Genomic DNA, 18,058 nt, shown 5'->3' on the forward strand with positions numbered 1-18,058 from the left:
TGTGGAAATCATTTGCCATCCCCTGTGCCAGAACGGAAAAGAAGTGGAAGACTTTTCCTTCAGAACTTCCCCAGTATTAACTGTGGGATGAGGATTTTGAAGTTAATCTTTCTTTTTCAAATAAATCACTGAGAGTTGATGGTGGGAAGTGGAGAGACATCCAAACCAGAACAAATGGAGAAGACAGTAATGAGAATGCCTTTCAGTTTGCACTAGAAAGTATATTTTGCATTGCTGTTTTACTGTTTTCCTCTCAAAAAAGTTCAACTCCCCAGCTCCAAGCATCCTTAAGAAATCCTGCTTCTTCAATGTTCATTTTTAAGTTGAAGAATTCTGCTTGTATTTTATTTTACTTCCACTCTCGTGATAAAAATATTAATCTATATCCTACATTGATAATTATAGAAAAAACATAATTATTGTTTGTTGGAGCTAAAAATAGAGAGAATTCATAATTTCCTAGATACACACTGGGGCAGGAGCTGAGCAGAGCACTCCAAGCCAACTAATCCCTGGGAAGTTTGCTAAATCCACAGTGGCATTGCTGACAGATCCCATGTGGATGGAATATCCCCTGTCACATGTAATATCAGACACAGGCTAGCAAAATCTTATTTGCACCCTTTCACTCTAGTTACAAACCCAGTGCTTAATGTTTTCACAACACATTGGCAATCTCCTGACAAAGCCCAGAGTAAGGACAAGGACACTTTGAAAAGGTGGGGAAGACAAGAAAGGTGGTAAAAAATTAGGGATTTCACAAGAGGAAGGAATAGGACTGCAAAGGGAATAAGAACTGTTTCGGTTTCCCAGTGGAAGAAGGAAAACGGGATAAGTTGTAGAACTGAGAGAACAAGAGTAGAAAAAGAACAAGAGGGTCAGATTAAGGGAGGAAAATCCAACAAAAAATGTGGATGAGAAAGCTGGAATATGTTTCATGAGCTCTGTGAGAGGTTTGGACAATGTACATGGAAAAATATTGTACTGCAGGGGCTTACTTGGAGAAAGCAGCAAATATTGAGGTTTCTGTGGAGGGGCTGCAGAAAATGCTCTGTCTGAGGAGTTAATGAGAAATTTGTGCTGAGTTTCATCTCTGGTACTCTAAAAGGTCCCTTGTGCTTTCCATCAGTCACTTCATTCTGTGATACTCAGGGTGTGATTAGTTTAAGATAGAGGTTATTGCCACAAGTACAAGTCCAAGCCCCACAGCCACTGCCCGAGGCTCTCAGGTGACCCCACAACCTGGAGACAGCAGGGGAGCCCCAAATCTGGGGCTGCAGCATCTTTCCAGGTGGGGTGAACACTTTCATCCATGCAGAGATGGGGAACAACAAGAGGCTCCCATCTATTTTTTGTGTTTGCTGGGGTAGCAATGGGCACAGAGCACTGGATCAGTTCTGTTTATATTAAAGATTGCTCCTTAGAGGGGTGTGACACAGAGAGATGCGATATTCCCAGCAAAGCATTCCAAGGATGTTCCTGACCTGTCCACAGCTCAGGAGCTGCACCGGGTGAGAAGCATCACTCGAGCATCCCTCCCAAGCCTCCCTGTCCAAAGCATCCCCCGTCCCCGAGCCGCAGCGCAGGGGTGGGAAGGGACACGGGGGACCCGGGGGGGACCCGAGCGGGGCCGGCCCCGGGCACACCCCGCCCCGGCGGGGCGGGCCGAGCCGCCAGCCCCGAGCCGAGGGCTGTAAAAGCGGGGCAGCGGGGCCGGGGAGCAGCGAGCCACAGAGCGGCCGGGGCTGCGTGCGGAGCAGGTGAGCGGTGCCCGGGGAACCGGGAGCGCACCGGGAGCGGGGCAGGGAGCCGTGCCCCGGGGAACCGGGAGCGGGGCAGGGAGCGATGCCCGGGGAACTGGGAGCGCACCGGGAGCGATGCCCGAGGACTTGGGAGCGCACCTGGAATGATGCCCAAGGAACTGGGAGCGCACCGGGAGCGGGGCAGGTTGTGATGCCCGGAGAACCGGGAGCGGGGCACGGAGTGATGCTCAGGGAACGGGGGACGGAGGGATGCTCAGGGAACCGGGAGCGCACCGGGAGTGATGCCCGGGGAACAGTGAGGGCACCAGGAGGGGTGTCCGGGGAACCGGGAGTGCCCCGGGAGCGCGCACGGCGGCAGCTGAGCATCTCCGCGCTGTCCCGCAGGTTGCACCAAGTGCCAGGATCGCTGCACAAACGAGCAAAACGTCGTCCGAAATGGCAGCAGAGGTGAGGGGGAGCTTGGCTTTGCTGCGGGGCCGTCTCTGCTCCGTTTGAAACGGGTGGGATCAGCATCCCTGGGAGGGTTCAGGAAAGGTGTCCGTGTGTCCTGAGGGATGTGGGTTAGGGGTGGCCCTGGCAGTGCTGGACTCGCTGATCTTGGAAGTCTTCTCTAACCTTCATGATTCTCTGAGTGGTTTCCCCGGTTTTTGAATGGAAAAGGGCACAGCGAACGTCTTGGCTGCAATAATCCACCGTCCCAGCTCTGATCCCGGCAGCGAAGATGTACCTGGACACCTCTTCCCACCCAGCCCTTCCCTCCCAGCAGCACCATTCACTCCCTGTCCCCTCTGCCCAAAACAAGGTGTCCAGCGAAGAGCTGCAAAACTTCGGGTTTTTTCCCTCCATTTCCCCCCCGCGGCAGCTCCTGCGGACTAACTCAGAGCTCCGGCACTCTGAGCCCTCATCCTGCCCTCGCAGGCTCCCTCCTGCCCTTCCCTCGGGGCGCCAATCCTCGGGGAAAGAGCCGCTGCTACCGCGGTCCCTGCCCGCTGTCCATGGTAGCTCCGCCGCCCGCCCGGCGCCGCGCACCCGCCGAGCCCTTCTGGGGCTGCTCTGGGGTTTTCTCTTCCCTTTGCATCTCATTCGAACATTTGTAACATCGAAAGGCACACATGCCCCCCTTTCTGCAACCTGTTCCTTTGCCGGTTTTATCCTAATTTTACGTGACAATCTCGTGGGCTCTGGAGCTGCTTCAAACGTAACTTCAGAGACTCCGGAGTTACAGGAGTGGCTTAGAGTGTGTGGCTTGTGCTGGCCCACAGCTCTTTGTAAGCTGAATATTTTCTTCCAGTCTCCCTAAAAGACTGGGATTTTTTCGATTTTTTCACTATATCTCTGACTCCTTTATTTTTTTTTTTTTTTTTTTTTTTTTTTTTTTTTTTTTTTTTTTTTTTTTTTTTGTCGTCAGGAGCCCATAAAAGGGTCAGAGATCAGCAATCCATGCTAGTCTTGCACCACAGGCCCTGATGCTTATTTTCAGAGAGTCCTGCAGAAGTCAAATATCTTGGAGGATCCCCAAGCCAGACCTGTAACCTCAAAGGCTAAATTCTAGTGACAGTGACATGCTCTAAGTCCAGGGTTTTGCTGGCATAGACTGAATAAAACCATTCCTGAGACGGCCTTCAGTTTTACTTTGATAACGATTTTTTGAGAATTTGATATTTTTCTTTGAGATGGACATGAAGAGATTTTTAGGGGATGTATCCATAAGTCTGTGTCTCTTCATTTCTTGCAGGGGGACAAAATGATGGCAGGAAGGTTTGTGGGGAGCACAGATCCCATCATGGAGATGCTCAGCGCTTCCATTACTGTTGATCAGAGACTGTCTGAGGTGGACATCCAGGGGAGCATGGCTTATGCCAAAGCCTTGGAGAAGGCTGGAATCCTGTCCAAAACTGAGCTGGAGAAGATCCTGAGTGGCCTGGAAAAGGTATTTTTTCCCTTCACAGCCTCTTGTATGTGCTGGAATGAATCTTTCCTTACCTGACAGCATCTTGCTGTTTTAAAGGGTGCCTTTAAATGTCCTTGTGTCCTCTTCAGACTGAGCAGTCACTAGGAATCATTTCAGTGGGAACATCCTTTTCCTGTTAGCACATGGAATTTTGAGTCTGGCTGCCCAGCTTGGCAGGAGGCAATGCATAACAGGTGTAGGGGGGAAGAGGAGACAGGAGAGAAGCGCTTTTATAAAATATCCATTGTTGTTGCTCACCCTCCCTGGACAACGGTGAGTCTGTGCAATGTTCTATAGGAAAAGCTTTGTGGATGATGTTAAAGAAATCACTGATATTTAACCACAATTTTTCCTTGCAATGCTGAAATCCTCCATAACACTGCAGGGTTATCATGGATAGAGAGGCGAATCCCACCAATAGTATGGAATATCAGGATGCAGTGAGCAGCCTGAATGGCAAAGTTTGCATGAGACTTCTGGGAATGCCAGGGGCTGGGATTTGCTGGGGACACTCACAGCCCCAGGCACAGCAGGGTAACTGTGATGTTTGTGCTGTTTGCAGATCTCTGAGGAATGGTCCAAGGGAGTCTTTGGTGTGATCCAGACTGATGAGGATATCCACACTGCCAACGAGCGCAGGCTGAAGGTTTGGCTCCTCCAGCCTCTTGTTCCTGATCCTCTGCCTGACATTAAGGGCTGTCCCTCTGTCCCTCTGGGAAATTCCTTTAGAGCTGCTGGCACTGAACCCCCTGGGGGCACAGCCAAGGGTCTCCAAGCCCCCTTTTGTGGCACTGTACAAGCCCAGAAGCCAAAGCTGCCCTTCCCCAGAACACATCCCAGGGTTACTCACAGGATCCTGGAGCTGAGTCCCTTCCAGGCAGGGAGATGTGCTCCTGTGGATTGTCCTGCTTAGACCACAGAGATCCTGACAGAAATCCTGCTCTTGTCCTCAGGAGCTGATTGGAGATGTAGCTGGGAAGTTGCACACTGGCAGAAGCAGGAATGATCAGGTATGGACAGAATCTTTTTATTTCTCCTTCTGTATTCCTCCTCTACCTCACTTCAGGAGACCTCAGCCCAGAGTGACCTCTGGAAATCTTCCTGGAGAGCAAGAAATGCTGACATTACCACAGAAATACAACCAAATGATCAGAAGAAGATACACATTGCCATCACACAGGAGAAGGAGGGGTTTGTCTTGCTGGCACTGCATATGTGACATTCTTTTTGGCCAATCCCCCACAGGTTGTGACTGACCTGAAGCTGCTCATGAAGAATTCCCTCTCCATCATCTCCACGCACCTCCTGCAGCTCATTAAGACCCTGGTGGAACGTGCTGCCATGTGAGTCCTTTTCCTCAGTCCCTGTTTTCCATAACTTTGGCCTTTTTGGGGCAGCAGACTCTTTGGTTTGTCCTTTGTCTGACCCCACTGGGCAGCAGCAGGGTCTCCCATGCAGGGAGTTACAGCCAGGCAGATTGGGGTAGCCCAGGGGACACAGCAGCCCCTTTTTCTCTAGAGTTCACTTCACAGAAACTTTCCTCATCCCTCAGAGAAACTTTCCTTCATGCCTGGCAAAGGAGTTGAGGTGGGAGGTCCACACAAGATTCTGGAAGGCACCAAACCCATCTGAAGGAGTGGAGAAAATGTTTCAGGTTTTTCTGTAGGAGAAAAAGCTCAGCTGTGTTACCTCCCTGTCTGGCTCTGCTCCTCACACCCCAGAGCTGGGATGGACTGGGGAATCCTTGTCTGCCACAGAGGGGTTGCTGCTCCAGGCAACTTTCCAGGAGGCTCAGGGCAGGTTCACCACTCTGGAATAGCTAAACCCAGTGTGCATGGCTTGAAAGCTGACAGGAGATGGACCAGCTTCAGCACAACACAGGCTAAAGAGGCTCAGTTTGTGATCCTGCCAGGAGTTCTGCTGTGTCCCTGTCCCTGTCCTCCCTGCCCTCCCTGCTGCTCACCTCTCTGTCCTTTCCCTCCCAGAGAAATTGATGTGATCCTGCCTGGCTACACCCACCTGCAGAAAGCTCAGCCCATCCGATGGAGCCAGTTCTTGCTCAGGTGAGCACCTCCCACCCTCTCCAGCCTCGGGGCCCTGCTCAGCTGAGGGGACAGCCAGGGCTGCTGACAACCCAGAGGGAGCCCTGCAAACTGGAACAGGAACTCCCTGAGTCCCCTGGCTCTGTCCAGGCTCCACTCCAACCTCATGTTTGAGGGGGGATTCCAGGCTCCAGGCATAGCAGGATAATGACTGGAAAAGAAAGAGCCATTCCCTGCTTCATGTGCTCTCTCCCCCTTGTCCTTCCCCAGCCATGCTGTTGCTCTGACCCGCGATTCTGAGCGCCTGGGAGAGATAAAAAAGAGGATCAATGTCTTGCCTTTGGGAAGGTAATGTCTACTGTTTCTGTGATCATTTGGCCTTGCTTTGCTCTGCAAAGACTTCAGGAGTGCCTTCCCTGCTTCCCAGAGCTCAGCTTTGGATGGATATGAAAGGAGGATTGCTTGATTTGTGCTTCTTTCTCCCCTGGCAGTGGTGCTCTGGCTGGAAACCCCCTGGAAATCGACAGAGAGCTGCTGCGCAGTGGTAAATGTTCTCCTGGGCCTGAGGGGCATGGGAGTACCTGTCACACCTGGGAGGGAGGGAATGGCACCACAGGGCCCATCCTGGAGCCAGAGGCTTTCCTTTTCCAGCGTTTTTGCTGCAGAAATAGGCAGTGCCAGTGAGGTGGGAGGAAGAACAGCCCCTGCTGCACTCTGCCTTGTCTGGGATCATACCAAAAGCCCCACGAAAAGTGGTTGTGTTGCTGGGAATGCTCCAGGGCTCACAGTCACCTCCTCTGGGGCAGCCTGGTGCATTCAGGCTCCTGTCAGGGCCAGTGTGACCTCCTGTGTCCATCCCCTTCCTTGCAGAGCTGGACTTTGCTTCCATCAGCCTGAACAGCATGGATGCCGTCAGCGAGAGGGACTTTGTGGGTAAGCACAGCCAAAGCTTCCAGCACGGGGGGGAAGCAGCTCCTGACACCTTTCCAGTTACCCTTCCTTAATAAGGGACTGAAATCCATCACTAGGGTGTAAAGCCCCAGTCAGGGCTCCCTGGCTTGTCCAAGCAACTTTTCTCCTCCTGATTTCCTGCCTTCCCTGCAGTGGAATTCCTCTCTGCTGCCACCCTGCTGATGATCCACCTCAGCAAGATGGCTGAGGATCTCATCATCTACAGCACCAGCGAGTTTGGCTTCCTCACCCTCTCTGATACCTACTGGTAGGTTTTTGTTGAGGGATTCTCCTCAGCTCTCCACGCTGGGTGAGGCAGGGTTGGGGTCTGTCTGTGCACGAGGCTGACCCAGCACCAAGAGCCTGGCACAAAGGCAGCCTCAGGGTGACTATTCCTCAGCAATGGTCACTTATTTCTGATTCTCTTAACTCAACCAAGTCTGTGTTCAGCCCAGCAACTCTGTCCAGGACTTGCTGGCAGAGAGAACTTCCTCCTGTGCTGGGAATGCTGCCAGAGCCCTCCTTGCGTGGCTGGGTTTGCAATCCCAACAGCCTCCTTGTCTGCAGGGTGGCACAGCCACAGCCCTCCCTCCCTGAGAGTACTTAGCCTGGCCTGCTGACACCAACTTTGCAGTGGCTTGGAGGGGGAGCCCCCTTTTAAGTTTCTCTGTGAGAGGTGGGACTGTGTGGGAGCTCCAGACAAGGTGCAGAACCAAAGGCTTTGCTGTGGGAAACATGAGAAACTCGGCACCCTCAGTTCACTGATTTCCTACACCCAAATCAGGAGTACTAGGAAAGGAGCTTTAGAGGTTCCTTTCAGAGGGCAGGAACAGGGATTTCAGACAGAGGGTTTTGCTCACAGTGCACTCCACATACCCTCCCTGCAGCTCTGGCAGCAGCCTGATGCCTCAGAAGAAGAACCCCGACAGTCTGGAGCTGATCCGCAGCAAAGCCGGGCGAGTGTTCGGACGGGTGAGCCCCAAAAAGGAGGAGGAGGGAGAGGAAACTGCTCCTGTTGGGGCTGGAGGATCTGCTGCTTCTTGCCTTTTCTTTGTAAAGAGCTGTGGGTTCTGGAGCTGCCCTGGGGCTGTGTTTGCTCTGTACCTCACTCCCTGCCTCTCCTGTTTCCTCTGCAGCTGGCTGCAATTCTGATGGTCCTCAAAGGACTCCCGAGCACCTACAACAAGGACCTGCAGGTAGAGCCCTTGTTCCTCTCCACACACTCTCTCCTGCTGGCTGGAGGCATCAGCAGAGCTGGGCTGGGGGGTTTTGGGCTGCACCAGGCTGGCTCAGAGCCACTTCCATCACTGTTCCAACACAGGAGGACAAGGAGGCTGTCTTTGATGTCGTAGACACCCTGAATGCTGTGCTCCAGGTTGCCACTGGAGTGATTTCCACCCTTCAGGTAAAGCTTCATCTTTTAAGTATTGAACATGGAGCACATTCAGTGAGTAACACAGGGGACAGGGCTCCAGACTGGTTCTAAAGTGAAAATTCTTCAGTGCCTCATCCACACTGCTCATTTTAGCTCCTCTTAGAGCTCACGTGCCCCATGAGGAGCTGATGATAGATAACATCTCCCTCTGCCCCTCCTTTCTGCAGATCAACAAGGAGAACATGGAGAAGGCACTGAGCCCGGAGATCCTGTCATCTGACCTGGCTCTCTACTTGGTTCACAAAGGAGTAAGTGCCAGAGGGAGAGCTGGAGCTGGGATTTCTTTGGATGCAGAACTGCTCAGTGAGGGGCTTGGATGAGGCCCCAGGGTGATGAGCAGCTAAAAACCATGAGAGCTGAAAACACATCCCTTACATCCATCTCAAGCAGTGCTACCTAGGGAAATTCATAGTAATTTGCACCCAAATTACTTGATAATAATTTATTCCTAAATCCTCCCCTCTTCCACCCCAGCACTGCCAGATTCAGCTTGCAATGCCCTAAGGGAAAACAGGCCAGCCAAAAAAGTAGCACATCCTTGTCCTCATGGAAAAGCAGGCCTGCTGCCTGGTCACTGAGTGCCACCTCTGCTCCCCCTGCAGATGCCCTTCAGACAAGCTCACATTGCTGCTGGCAAGGCCGTCCACCTCGCCGAGACCAAAGGCATCACCATCAACAATCTCAGCCTGGAGGACCTGAAGAGCATCAGGTTTGTACCTCTGTTATGTCCCTTCCCTGCACAGGCAGGGCTCAGCCTCCCTGATCTGCCTTCCCCAAAGTGCTTGGGCCGGGCAGCACCTCAAGATCCTCCTGTCCTGAATATCCCAGCTGCTCCTGCTGGGGCTGAAACACTGGAGGGGGACAACAGCACCTCCATTCCACTCCAGCAGGGTGGAAGGGGCATGGGCAGGAGCTCTTGGGAGGGGCTGGGAGCCACCTCTGCCCTGAGCAGGAGGCCCCCAGAGGGCTTTGGCTCTGAAGTTCCTCGGTGTCCCCTTGGAGGCAGCAGAAGCTCAGGAGCATTTCCCCTGGGGAAAAGCCTCCATCCTCACTCCCTCAGCCTCTCCACAGGCCCTGGGCACGGGGAGCAGCCCAGAGCCCCCTGACAGCCCCTGTGCCCCCAGCCCCCTGTTTGGCAGCGACGTGGCGCAGGTGTTCAGCGTGGTGAGCAGCGTGGAGCAGTACACGGCCGCGGGCGGCACCGCCAAGAGCAGCGTCTCCGCCCAGATCGAGCAGCTGCGGGAGCTGCTCAAGAGGCTCAAGGAACAGGCTTAGAGTGTGGGGAGAGATCCCGTGCCTGCAGCAGAGTGCCTGTGCCACTGGTCTGGAGTTAATAAACACTGGGGTGTCTGTAGTTCACTGAAATCCTCCTCCTGTGTCTTGGTTCTTTGGGGTGAGGATGGGCTGAGCTCAGCCCAGGTTTGGGAGGATGTGGGCTCTCCTCCCTTCCTGCCTGCAGGGGAGGGTGGCAGATGGGATTGTCCCTTTTTATTCAGCAAAATTCCTTTCCCAGCTCAGCCTTGCAAAGCTGGAGTTTTGCTCAGCCCCTTCTCCCCATGCTGAGGCAGCAGAACATTATTGACTCAGAGCTGCAGGTCTGGAACACACACGGGGAACAGAAATAACAAAGGTGTTGCCTCACCAATTTGGGGCAAGGGCTACAGCACAGACAGGACAAACTGTCAGCAGCTAAATCTCCAGCCAAAGTACCCCAGGAGACACTGAGGGCACTACACGGGAAATGCAGCTTCGAAAGGGCCTTGTGGGGCCGCCAGAGGCAGCTGGGGATCACCGGCAGTGCCCTGCTGCTCCAGGCAAGAACCGAGGTCCTGAACTAGGTTCCTTCTGAGCTGAATTACGACACAGGGGCTGGTTAAAGGACACAGGGGCTGGTTAAAGGACAGCAAAGCCCGAAACGGGACAGGAAAACGGGGATGCCGTTCCCGAGTGTGCTGTGAGGCACAGGGACAAGCCGCGCCACTGCACAGCAGGACCAGGAGCGGGGCTGGCCCGGGGACTCCCCGCCCCGGCGGGCGGGACCAGGAGCGGGAGCGCCGGGAGCGCGGCGGGATTGGAGCTGGGACCGGGACGGGGACCAGGATTGCAGCTGGGATCGGCACCGAGATTGGAGCTGGGATAGGGATTGGAGCTGAAATCAGGATCGGGACGGAGTTGGGATCGGAACCGGAGCTGGGGTTGGGATCGGGACCGGGTTTGGAGCTGGAATCAGGACTGGATCTGGGATCGTGACTGTGACCAGGACCGGGATCGGGATTAGAACTGCGATCAGGACCGGAGCTGGCAGCGGGACCGGATCTGGGATTGTGACTTGTGACCAGGATCGGGATCGGGACCGGAGCTGGGACGGGGACCGGGACTGGAGTTGGGATCGGAACCGGGAGTGGATCTGGGATCGTGACTGTGACCAGGACCAGGACCGGAACCGTGCCCGGAGCCGCCCCGCAGTGTCCCCGCAGCGGCCCCGCGGCGCACACGGAGCCAGCACGGCCGCGATGGCAGCAGCCGAGGTGAGCGAACTTTGCATCCCCGGCGGGTCGGGGGTGCTCAGCCGAGCGGAGCTGTCCCGGGGCCTCCGCGTTCTTGCCTCTGTCTCCTGGGAAAGGCCATAGTCGTGCCTGGGACTCGTGCTCAGGCACTTCCCAGCAGCTTGTCTCAATAAACACTGCTCGGCACAAAAGCTGCATTTTCGGTTTCCTTCCCCACCCAGACGTGACCGGGCATCCTGGCGAGTTCACTTTCTACTCTCCACATTGCTGCTTCGTGCTCCAGGCAGCGTTTGTCCTTGCCAGGCTGCACAGCCACTGCTCCAAAGAGTCCTGGAGATGCCCAAAATGAACATTTCAACTTTGATTTCCAGACTGTAAATGTGTATGCTGCAATGTTTCTGCTGACAGCCTTCTTGCTTTGGTGTCAAGCTTTAAATACCTGGATACTCCTGGTCCCCAGCCAAGTGCTGAGCCTCTGGAATGGCCTTTAATTGAGCATTCATTTTGTTCCTGGGTGCACCAAATGAGTGTTGAGGAGCTCTAACACTTCTCTTTCAATTCTGATTCCCCTCTCTGCCTTCCCTCAGCTTTCTATCAAAGCTGCCTTTTACACATGGCTACACTCTCACCTCTGCAGGCTCTCTCCTGTTGTCCTTTCAGGCACATGGACATGGAAACAGTCACCAGGGAAAACATTTTTAAGGTTACTCAACAATGTTTTGTCTGGCTGGTAAAGGCCTAGCACAGATCAGCTTCCAGCTCCTTGCTGTCCATGGTAGTTATAGTGACCAGCATGAGAAGAAACTTGCCAGTGGTGTTTAAAAAATCAAATAGATTAGTAATTATCCACTCTGCAATACAGTTGTATTTAGTCACTTCCTTCAGGTCTCCTGTAATTCCTTTTTGTGCCTGGTAGCACTGGAAAGTTGCTTTTGAATTCTTGGATAAATTGTCTCTGCTCAAGTAAAATTCTTACCCACTTCAGTGCAAGCCTGGCAGAATTAAAACTTCTTGGGTTGTCTTACCTGGGCAAGTAAAAATCTTCTGAGCTGACACAGCTCAGGTGAGGCCAGCCAGGCTCTGAATCACTGCTGGAGAAGCTCCCTCACAACACACACCCCACACACCCTGCTGTGGCCACAGCTGGAACCCTGCACAAGCCTTTGGCCACTGCCTGAAGTGGGTGACACATTCCAGGGGATGAGGTCACCACAGGAATCCTGGCTTGGATGGGAAAACCCCACTTTTGTTTCTGTACAGAAACACATCTCTTTGTCAGTCAAAGAAGATTGACAAAAAGGATTAGATGATATTAATTTCACTTTACTTCTACTGACTGCTTAGGGTTTTTTTCCCTTTACAAGGCCTCAAAACAGAAATCTGTGCTGGTCTTGCATCTTTCCCTGATATCAATTTCAAGGACTCCCAGCATGGGCTCTGTATCAGATAAATGGACCACAGGATGTTATTTACTGCACGGGATTTATCTGGAGTCATTAGGCCTCTTAATTAGCTATTTTCTCTCTCAGGGGAATAAACTTTGGGGTGGAAGATTCAGTGGAAGCACAGATCCCATCATGGAGATGCTCAATGCTTCCATCAGCTATGACCAGAGGCTGTCTGGAGTGGACATCCAGGGGAGCATGGCTTATGCCAAAGCCTTGGAGAAGTCTGGGATCCTGTCTAAAACTGAGCTGGAGAAGATCCTGGGTGGCCTGGAAAAGGTATTTCTTTCCATCAAAAACTGTCAGGTGAATGAATGGCTCCTGACCTGAGAGCAGCCTGCCTGGATTTAATAACTCCTGTGGCTGACTGGTGTTTGTGCTGTTTGCAGATCTCTGAGGAATGGTCCAAAGGAGTATTTGTGCTGAAACAAACTGATGAGGATATCCACACTGCCAACGAGCGCAGGCTGAAGGTTTGGCTCCTCCAGCCTCTTGTTCCTGATCCTCTGCCTGACATTTCCCTCTGTCCCTCTGGGAAATCCCTTTAGAGCTGCTGACACTGAACCCCCTGGGGGCACAGCCAAGGGTCTCCAAGCCCCCTTTTGTGGCACTGTACAAGGCCAGAAGCCAAAGCTGCCCTTCCCCAGAACACATCCCATGGTTACTCACAGGATCCTGGAGCTGAGTCCCTTCCAGGCAGGGAGATGTGCTCCTGTGGATTGTCCTGCTTAGACCACAGAGATCCTGACAGAAATCCTGCTCTTGTCCTCAGGAGCTGATTGGAGATGTAGCTGGGAAGTTGCACACTGGCAGAAGCAGGAATGATCAGGTATGGACAGAATCTTTTCTTCTCCTTTTGTATCCCTCCACCTCCATTCTTTAACTGAATATTTTTATGCTGTCTCTCTCATCCCTGACACACTCCAGCCTGTATTCCCTTTAAGTTAAAGATGGCTTTAAACTAATGATGCTGCAGTGACTCATCCACCCAGGGGAGTGGGATCTGCAGGGCTGCATCCTGGTGGTAAAAGGCCACAAAATTCCACTGACATCTCTGAAAATCTCCAGAACCCCTGACTCTCCTGGCTGGGCGCACGCATTTTTCAGGATCAGGATGTCCAGCTTGTGTTGGTTGGGAGTTTTCTGCTTCAAATTTGATAATATCTGAGAAGTCCACTGAAAATAACAGATTTTGGTTCTGTCCATGGAAAGCAACAGCAGCTTTCACAAATCAGTGACCAGGGATGCATCCCACAGGAGGAAGATTTCCCTTCCCATCACACAGAACCAGGAGGGGATAATGGTGCCAGGGGGTTCTGCTGAACAATATCTGGTCACTAAATCTGTCCTGTTGTGCTTGCCCTGGCTGTGGCCAATCCCCCACAGGTTGTGACTGACCTGAAGCTGTTCATGAAGAATTCCCTCTCCATCATCTCCACGCACCTCCTGAGGCTCATTGAGACCCTGGTGGAACGTGCTGCCATGTGAGTCCTTTCCCTCAGTCCCTGTTTTCCATAACTTTGGCCTTTTTGGGGCAGGGCACTCCTAGGCTTGTAGTGTGACCATGCAGATGCAGGATCTTCTGTGCAGGGAGTTACAGACCTGTCCCTGCCCTCCCTGCTGCTCACCTCTCTGTCCTTTCCCTCCCAGAGAAATCGATGTGATCCTGCCTGGCTACACCCACCTGCAGAAAGCTCAGCCCATCCGATGGAGCCAGTTCCTGCTCAGGTGAGCACCTCCCACCCTCTCCAGCCTTGGGGCCCTGCTCTGCTGAGGGGACAGCCAGGGCTCCTGACAACCCAGAGGGAGCCCTGCAAACTGGAACAGGAACTCCCTGTGTGGCTCTGATCAGCTGGGAATTCAAGCATGGATTGGGCAAGTCCCTCTTCTCCATCCTTTGGCCATTCTCACCACCTGTAGTGGGATATTCCATTTCCATTTTCCAGCTTCATCTCCCTGTTTCATCTCTCTTGTCCTTCCCCAGCCATGCTGTTGCTCTGACCCGTGATTCTGAGCGCCTGGGAGAGGTGAAGAGGAGGATCAATGTCTTGCCTTTGGGAAGGTAAAGTTTGTTTTTTATTGTCATTCAGCCCTCACTCTGCTCTGAGATAAAGACAAGACACAGATCTGTCCATCTCCTGAGCCACTGGGGTTTCTATTCCATAGACACTGCAGCCCAGCTTGCCTCTACAAAGACTCTCACCATAAAAATATTTCTCTATTCCTTCCCGAAAATCAAGGATTACAAGGCTTCCATTAAGAAAATCTTCCTGATTGGGAGGGAAAATCTGGTTTAGTCCAGACTTCAGGGTTTGATGAGCCTCAGACCACACTGTGAAATCCAAGTGAACTGGAGGAGGGAAATCTTCAGAGAGGTGTCATCACTAGACCTCGGTTTTGGTCAGATAGCAGTTTGGATATCATAGGTGACTTCTGGTTCTTTCTCCCCTGGCAGTGGCGCTCTGGCTGGAAACCCCCTGGGAATCGACAGAGAGCTGCTGTGCAGTGGTAAATGTCTCATTGGGACTACTCATAATATCTGGGATTTTGGGAAGCATCACCACATTGTCCTAATGTTTTTTTGGATGTGTTGCAGCACTTGAACAAGGGGGTGGAGGGTAATGAATAGATACAAAATCACCTCCTCTGGGGCAGCCTGGTGCATTCAGGCTCCTGTCAGGGCCAGTGTGACCTCCTGTGTCCATTCCCTTCCTTGCAGAGCTGGACTTTGCTTCCATCAGCCTGAACAGCATGGATGCCGTCAGCGAGAGGGACTTTGTGGGTAAGCACAGCCAAAGCTTCCAGCACGGGGGGAAGCAGCTCCTGACACCTTTCCAGTTACCCTTCCTTAATAAGGGACTGAAATCCATCACTAGGGTGTAAAGCCCCAGTCAGGGCTCCCTGGCTTGTCCAAGCACCTTTTCTCCTCCTGATTTCCTGCCTTCCCTGCAGTGGAATTCCTCTCTGCTGCCACCCTGCTGATGATCCACCTCAGCAAGATGGCTGAGGATCTCATCATCTACAGCACCAGCGAGTTTGGCTTCCTGACCCTCTCTGATGCCTACAGGTAGGTCTCAGCTCTGGGCAGAGAGCTCCTCCTTCAGCCTCTCCTCCTCAGCTCTCCACGCTGGGTGAGGCAGGGTTGGGATCTGTCTGTGCACGAGGCTGACCCAGCACCAAGAGCCTGGCACAAAGGCAGCCTCAGGGTGACTATTCCTCAGCAATGGTCACTTATTTCTGATTCTCTTAACCAAGTCTGTGTTCAGCCCAGCAACTCTGTCCAGGACTTGCTGGCAGAGAGAACTTCCTCCTGTGCTGGGAATGCTGCCAGAGCCCTCCTTGCGTGGCTGGGTTTGCAATCCCAACAGCCTCCTTGTCTGCAGGGTGGCACAGCCACAGCCCTCCCTCCATGAAGTCACACTAACATTTAGTCTGACCTAATGATATCACCCAGGAGGGGGACCCCCCTTTTAAGTTTCTCTGTGAGAGGTGGGACTATGTGGGAGCTCCAGACAAGGTGCAGAACCAAAGAGAAACTCAGTCAGTTCACTGATTTCCTACACCCCAAACAGGAGTACAGTGAATAGGGTCCTACATGTTGCTTTTGTAGAGCTGGGTCAGTGATGATATGTGTGTATGGATGAGGGTTTTGCTCACCAGTGCACTCCACTCATGTCCCACCCAGCACTGGCAGCAGCCTGATGCCTCAGAAGAAGAACCCCGACAGTCTGGAGCTGATCCGCAGCAAAGCCGGGCGAGTGTTTGGACGGGTGAGCCCCAAAAAGGAGGAGGAGGGAGAGGAAACTGCTCCTGTTGGGGCTGGAGAATCTCCTGCTTCTTGCCTTTTCTTTGTAAAGAGCTGTGGGTTCTGGAGCTGCCCTGGGGCTGTGCTTTGCTCTGTACCTCACTCCCTGCCTCTCCTGTTTCCTCTGCAGCTGGCTGCAATTCTGATGGTGCTCAAAGGACTCCCGAGCACCTACAACAAGGACCTGCAGGTAGAGCCCTTGTTCCTCTCCACACCCTCTCTCCTGCTGGCTGGAGGCGTCAGCAGAGCTGGGCTGGGGGGTTTTGGGCTGCACCAGGCTGGCTCAGAGCCACTTCCATCACTGTTCCAACACAGGAGGACAAGGAGGCTGTCTTTGATGTTGTAGACACCCTGAATGCTGTGCTCCAGGTTGCCACTGGAGTGATTTCCACCCTCCAGGTAAGGATTCTTCTCATCCTCTCACTATTCAACATTATCATGGTGCATATTCTGTGAGTAACACAGCTCCAGATTGTTCCCAAATAAAAATTCTTCAGTGCCTCACCCACACTGCTCATTTTGGTCCCCTCTGCCAGCTGCTCAGAGCATTCTTTTAGAGCTCCAGATGAATTCCCCTCACCCTGCCACTAGCATGCCCCAAGGAGGAGCTGATGGTAACGTGTCCCTGGGATCCTCCTCCTGCAGATCAACAAGGAGAGCATGGAGAGGGCGCTGAGCCCGGAGATGTTGGCTACCGACCTGGCTCTCTACCTGGTTCGGAAGGGAGTAAGTGCCAGAGGGAGTGCTGGAGCTGGAATTTCTTTGGATGCAGAGGAACTGAGCTGAGTCCCCTCTGCTCCGTCCCCTTCCCCCTGCAGATGCCCTTCAGACAAGCCCACGTGGCCTCTGGCAAGGCTGTACAGCTGGCCGAGACCAAAGGCATCACCATCCACAATCTCAGCCTGGAGGAGCTGCAGAGCATCAGGTTTGTACCTCTGTTATTTTCCTTCCCTGTACAGGCAGGGCTCAGCCTCCCTGATCTGCCTTCCCCAAAGTGCCTGGGCCGGGCAGCACCTCAACATCCTCCTGTCCTGAATATCCCAGCTGCTCCTGCTGGGGCTGAAACACTGGAGGGGGACAACAGCACCTCCATTCCACTCCAGCAGGGTGGAAGGGGCATGGGCAGGAGCTCTTGGGAGGGGCTGGGAGCCACCTCTGCCCTGAGCAGGAGGCCCCCAGAGGGCTTTGGCTCTGAAGTTCCTCGGTGTCCCCTTGGAGGCAGCAGAAGCTCAGGAGCGTTTCCCGTGGGGAAAAGGCTCTGTCCTCACTCCCTCAGCCTCTCCACAGGCCCTGGGCACGGGGAGCAGCCCAGAGCCCCCTGACAGCCCCTGTGCCCCCAGCCCCCTGTTTGGCAGCGATGTGGCGCAGGTGTTCAGCGTGGTGAGCAGCGTGGAGCAGTACACGGCCGCGGGCGGCACCGCCAAGAGCAGCGTCTCCGCCCAGATCGAGCAGCTGCGGGAGCTGCTCAAGAGGCTCAAGGAACAGGCTTAGAGTGTGGGGAGAGATCCCATGCCTGCAGCAGAGTGCCTGTGCCACTGGTCTGGAGTTAATAAACACTGGGGTGTCTGTAGTTCACTGAAATCCTCCTCCTGTGTCTTGGTTCTTCAAGAGGTTATCCTCCCTCTTCTACCCAAGAAGCCACCAGCGCTCCTTTTGCCATTTCCAATAACTTTTAACCTTCACACTTCAACAAGAGACTGATAATAAATAGAAGTGAGCAAGTAGGCAATAAAGAAATGAACAAAAGTAAGCAAGCAGTAATAATAAACTTAAGCTGTGCTTAAGGGGAAGTTTAGGATGGACATCAGGAGGAATTCCTTCCCAGAAGGGGTGACCAAACATCAGAACGGGCTGGGCAGGGAGGTGGAATCACCATCCCTGGAGGTGTTTAAGGGAAGAGTTTATGTGGCACTCAATGCCCTGCTCTGGGTGCCAGGGGGTGTTGGGTCACAGGTTGGACTTGGTGACCTCAGAGGCCTTTTCCAACCTAAATGAGTCTATGACAAATAAACAAACAAACAAATAGTGTAAATACATAAGCAAATGAATAAATAAGTAAAAGTAGGTGATAAATACATTTAAACATTTAAGTAATAAATAAGACGGAGGGGAGGGACCACTCGCCTCTCGATGAAATCCAGGGACCCAGGACAGAGCCT

General features: G+C 53.1%; 1 protein-coding gene across 1 annotated transcript; it reads left to right on the forward strand.

The window, feature by feature from the left end:
* Window positions 1-2,198: 2,198 nt before the first annotated feature.
* ASL (argininosuccinate lyase) lies at window positions 2,199-17,390 on the forward strand (the record flags this gene model as incomplete). The annotated part of the gene is made up of 34 exons (XM_084219257.1): window positions 2,199-2,210; window positions 2,424-2,486; window positions 3,499-3,693; window positions 4,277-4,360; window positions 4,668-4,724; window positions 4,960-5,057; window positions 5,700-5,777; window positions 6,027-6,104; window positions 6,248-6,300; window positions 6,627-6,689; window positions 6,861-6,975; window positions 7,595-7,679; window positions 7,844-7,903; window positions 8,029-8,112; window positions 8,310-8,390; window positions 8,745-8,851; window positions 9,267-9,411; window positions 10,108-10,337; window positions 10,421-10,670; window positions 12,179-12,373; window positions 12,484-12,567; window positions 12,867-12,923; window positions 13,481-13,578; window positions 13,745-13,822; window positions 14,079-14,156; window positions 14,550-14,602; window positions 14,814-14,876; window positions 15,047-15,161; window positions 15,780-15,864; window positions 16,030-16,089; window positions 16,215-16,298; window positions 16,545-16,625; window positions 16,718-16,824; window positions 17,240-17,390. The coding sequence occupies 34 exons, from the start codon at window positions 2,199-2,201 to the stop codon at window positions 17,388-17,390; spliced, it is 3,327 nt and encodes a 1,108-aa protein (XP_084075383.1).
* Window positions 17,391-18,058: the final 668 nt, after the last annotated feature.

This window comes from Fringilla coelebs, assembly GCF_963513975.1.
Source record: "Fringilla coelebs genome assembly, chromosome: 20".
In the NCBI taxonomy this organism is placed as follows: Eukaryota; Metazoa; Chordata; class Aves; order Passeriformes; family Fringillidae; genus Fringilla; species Fringilla coelebs.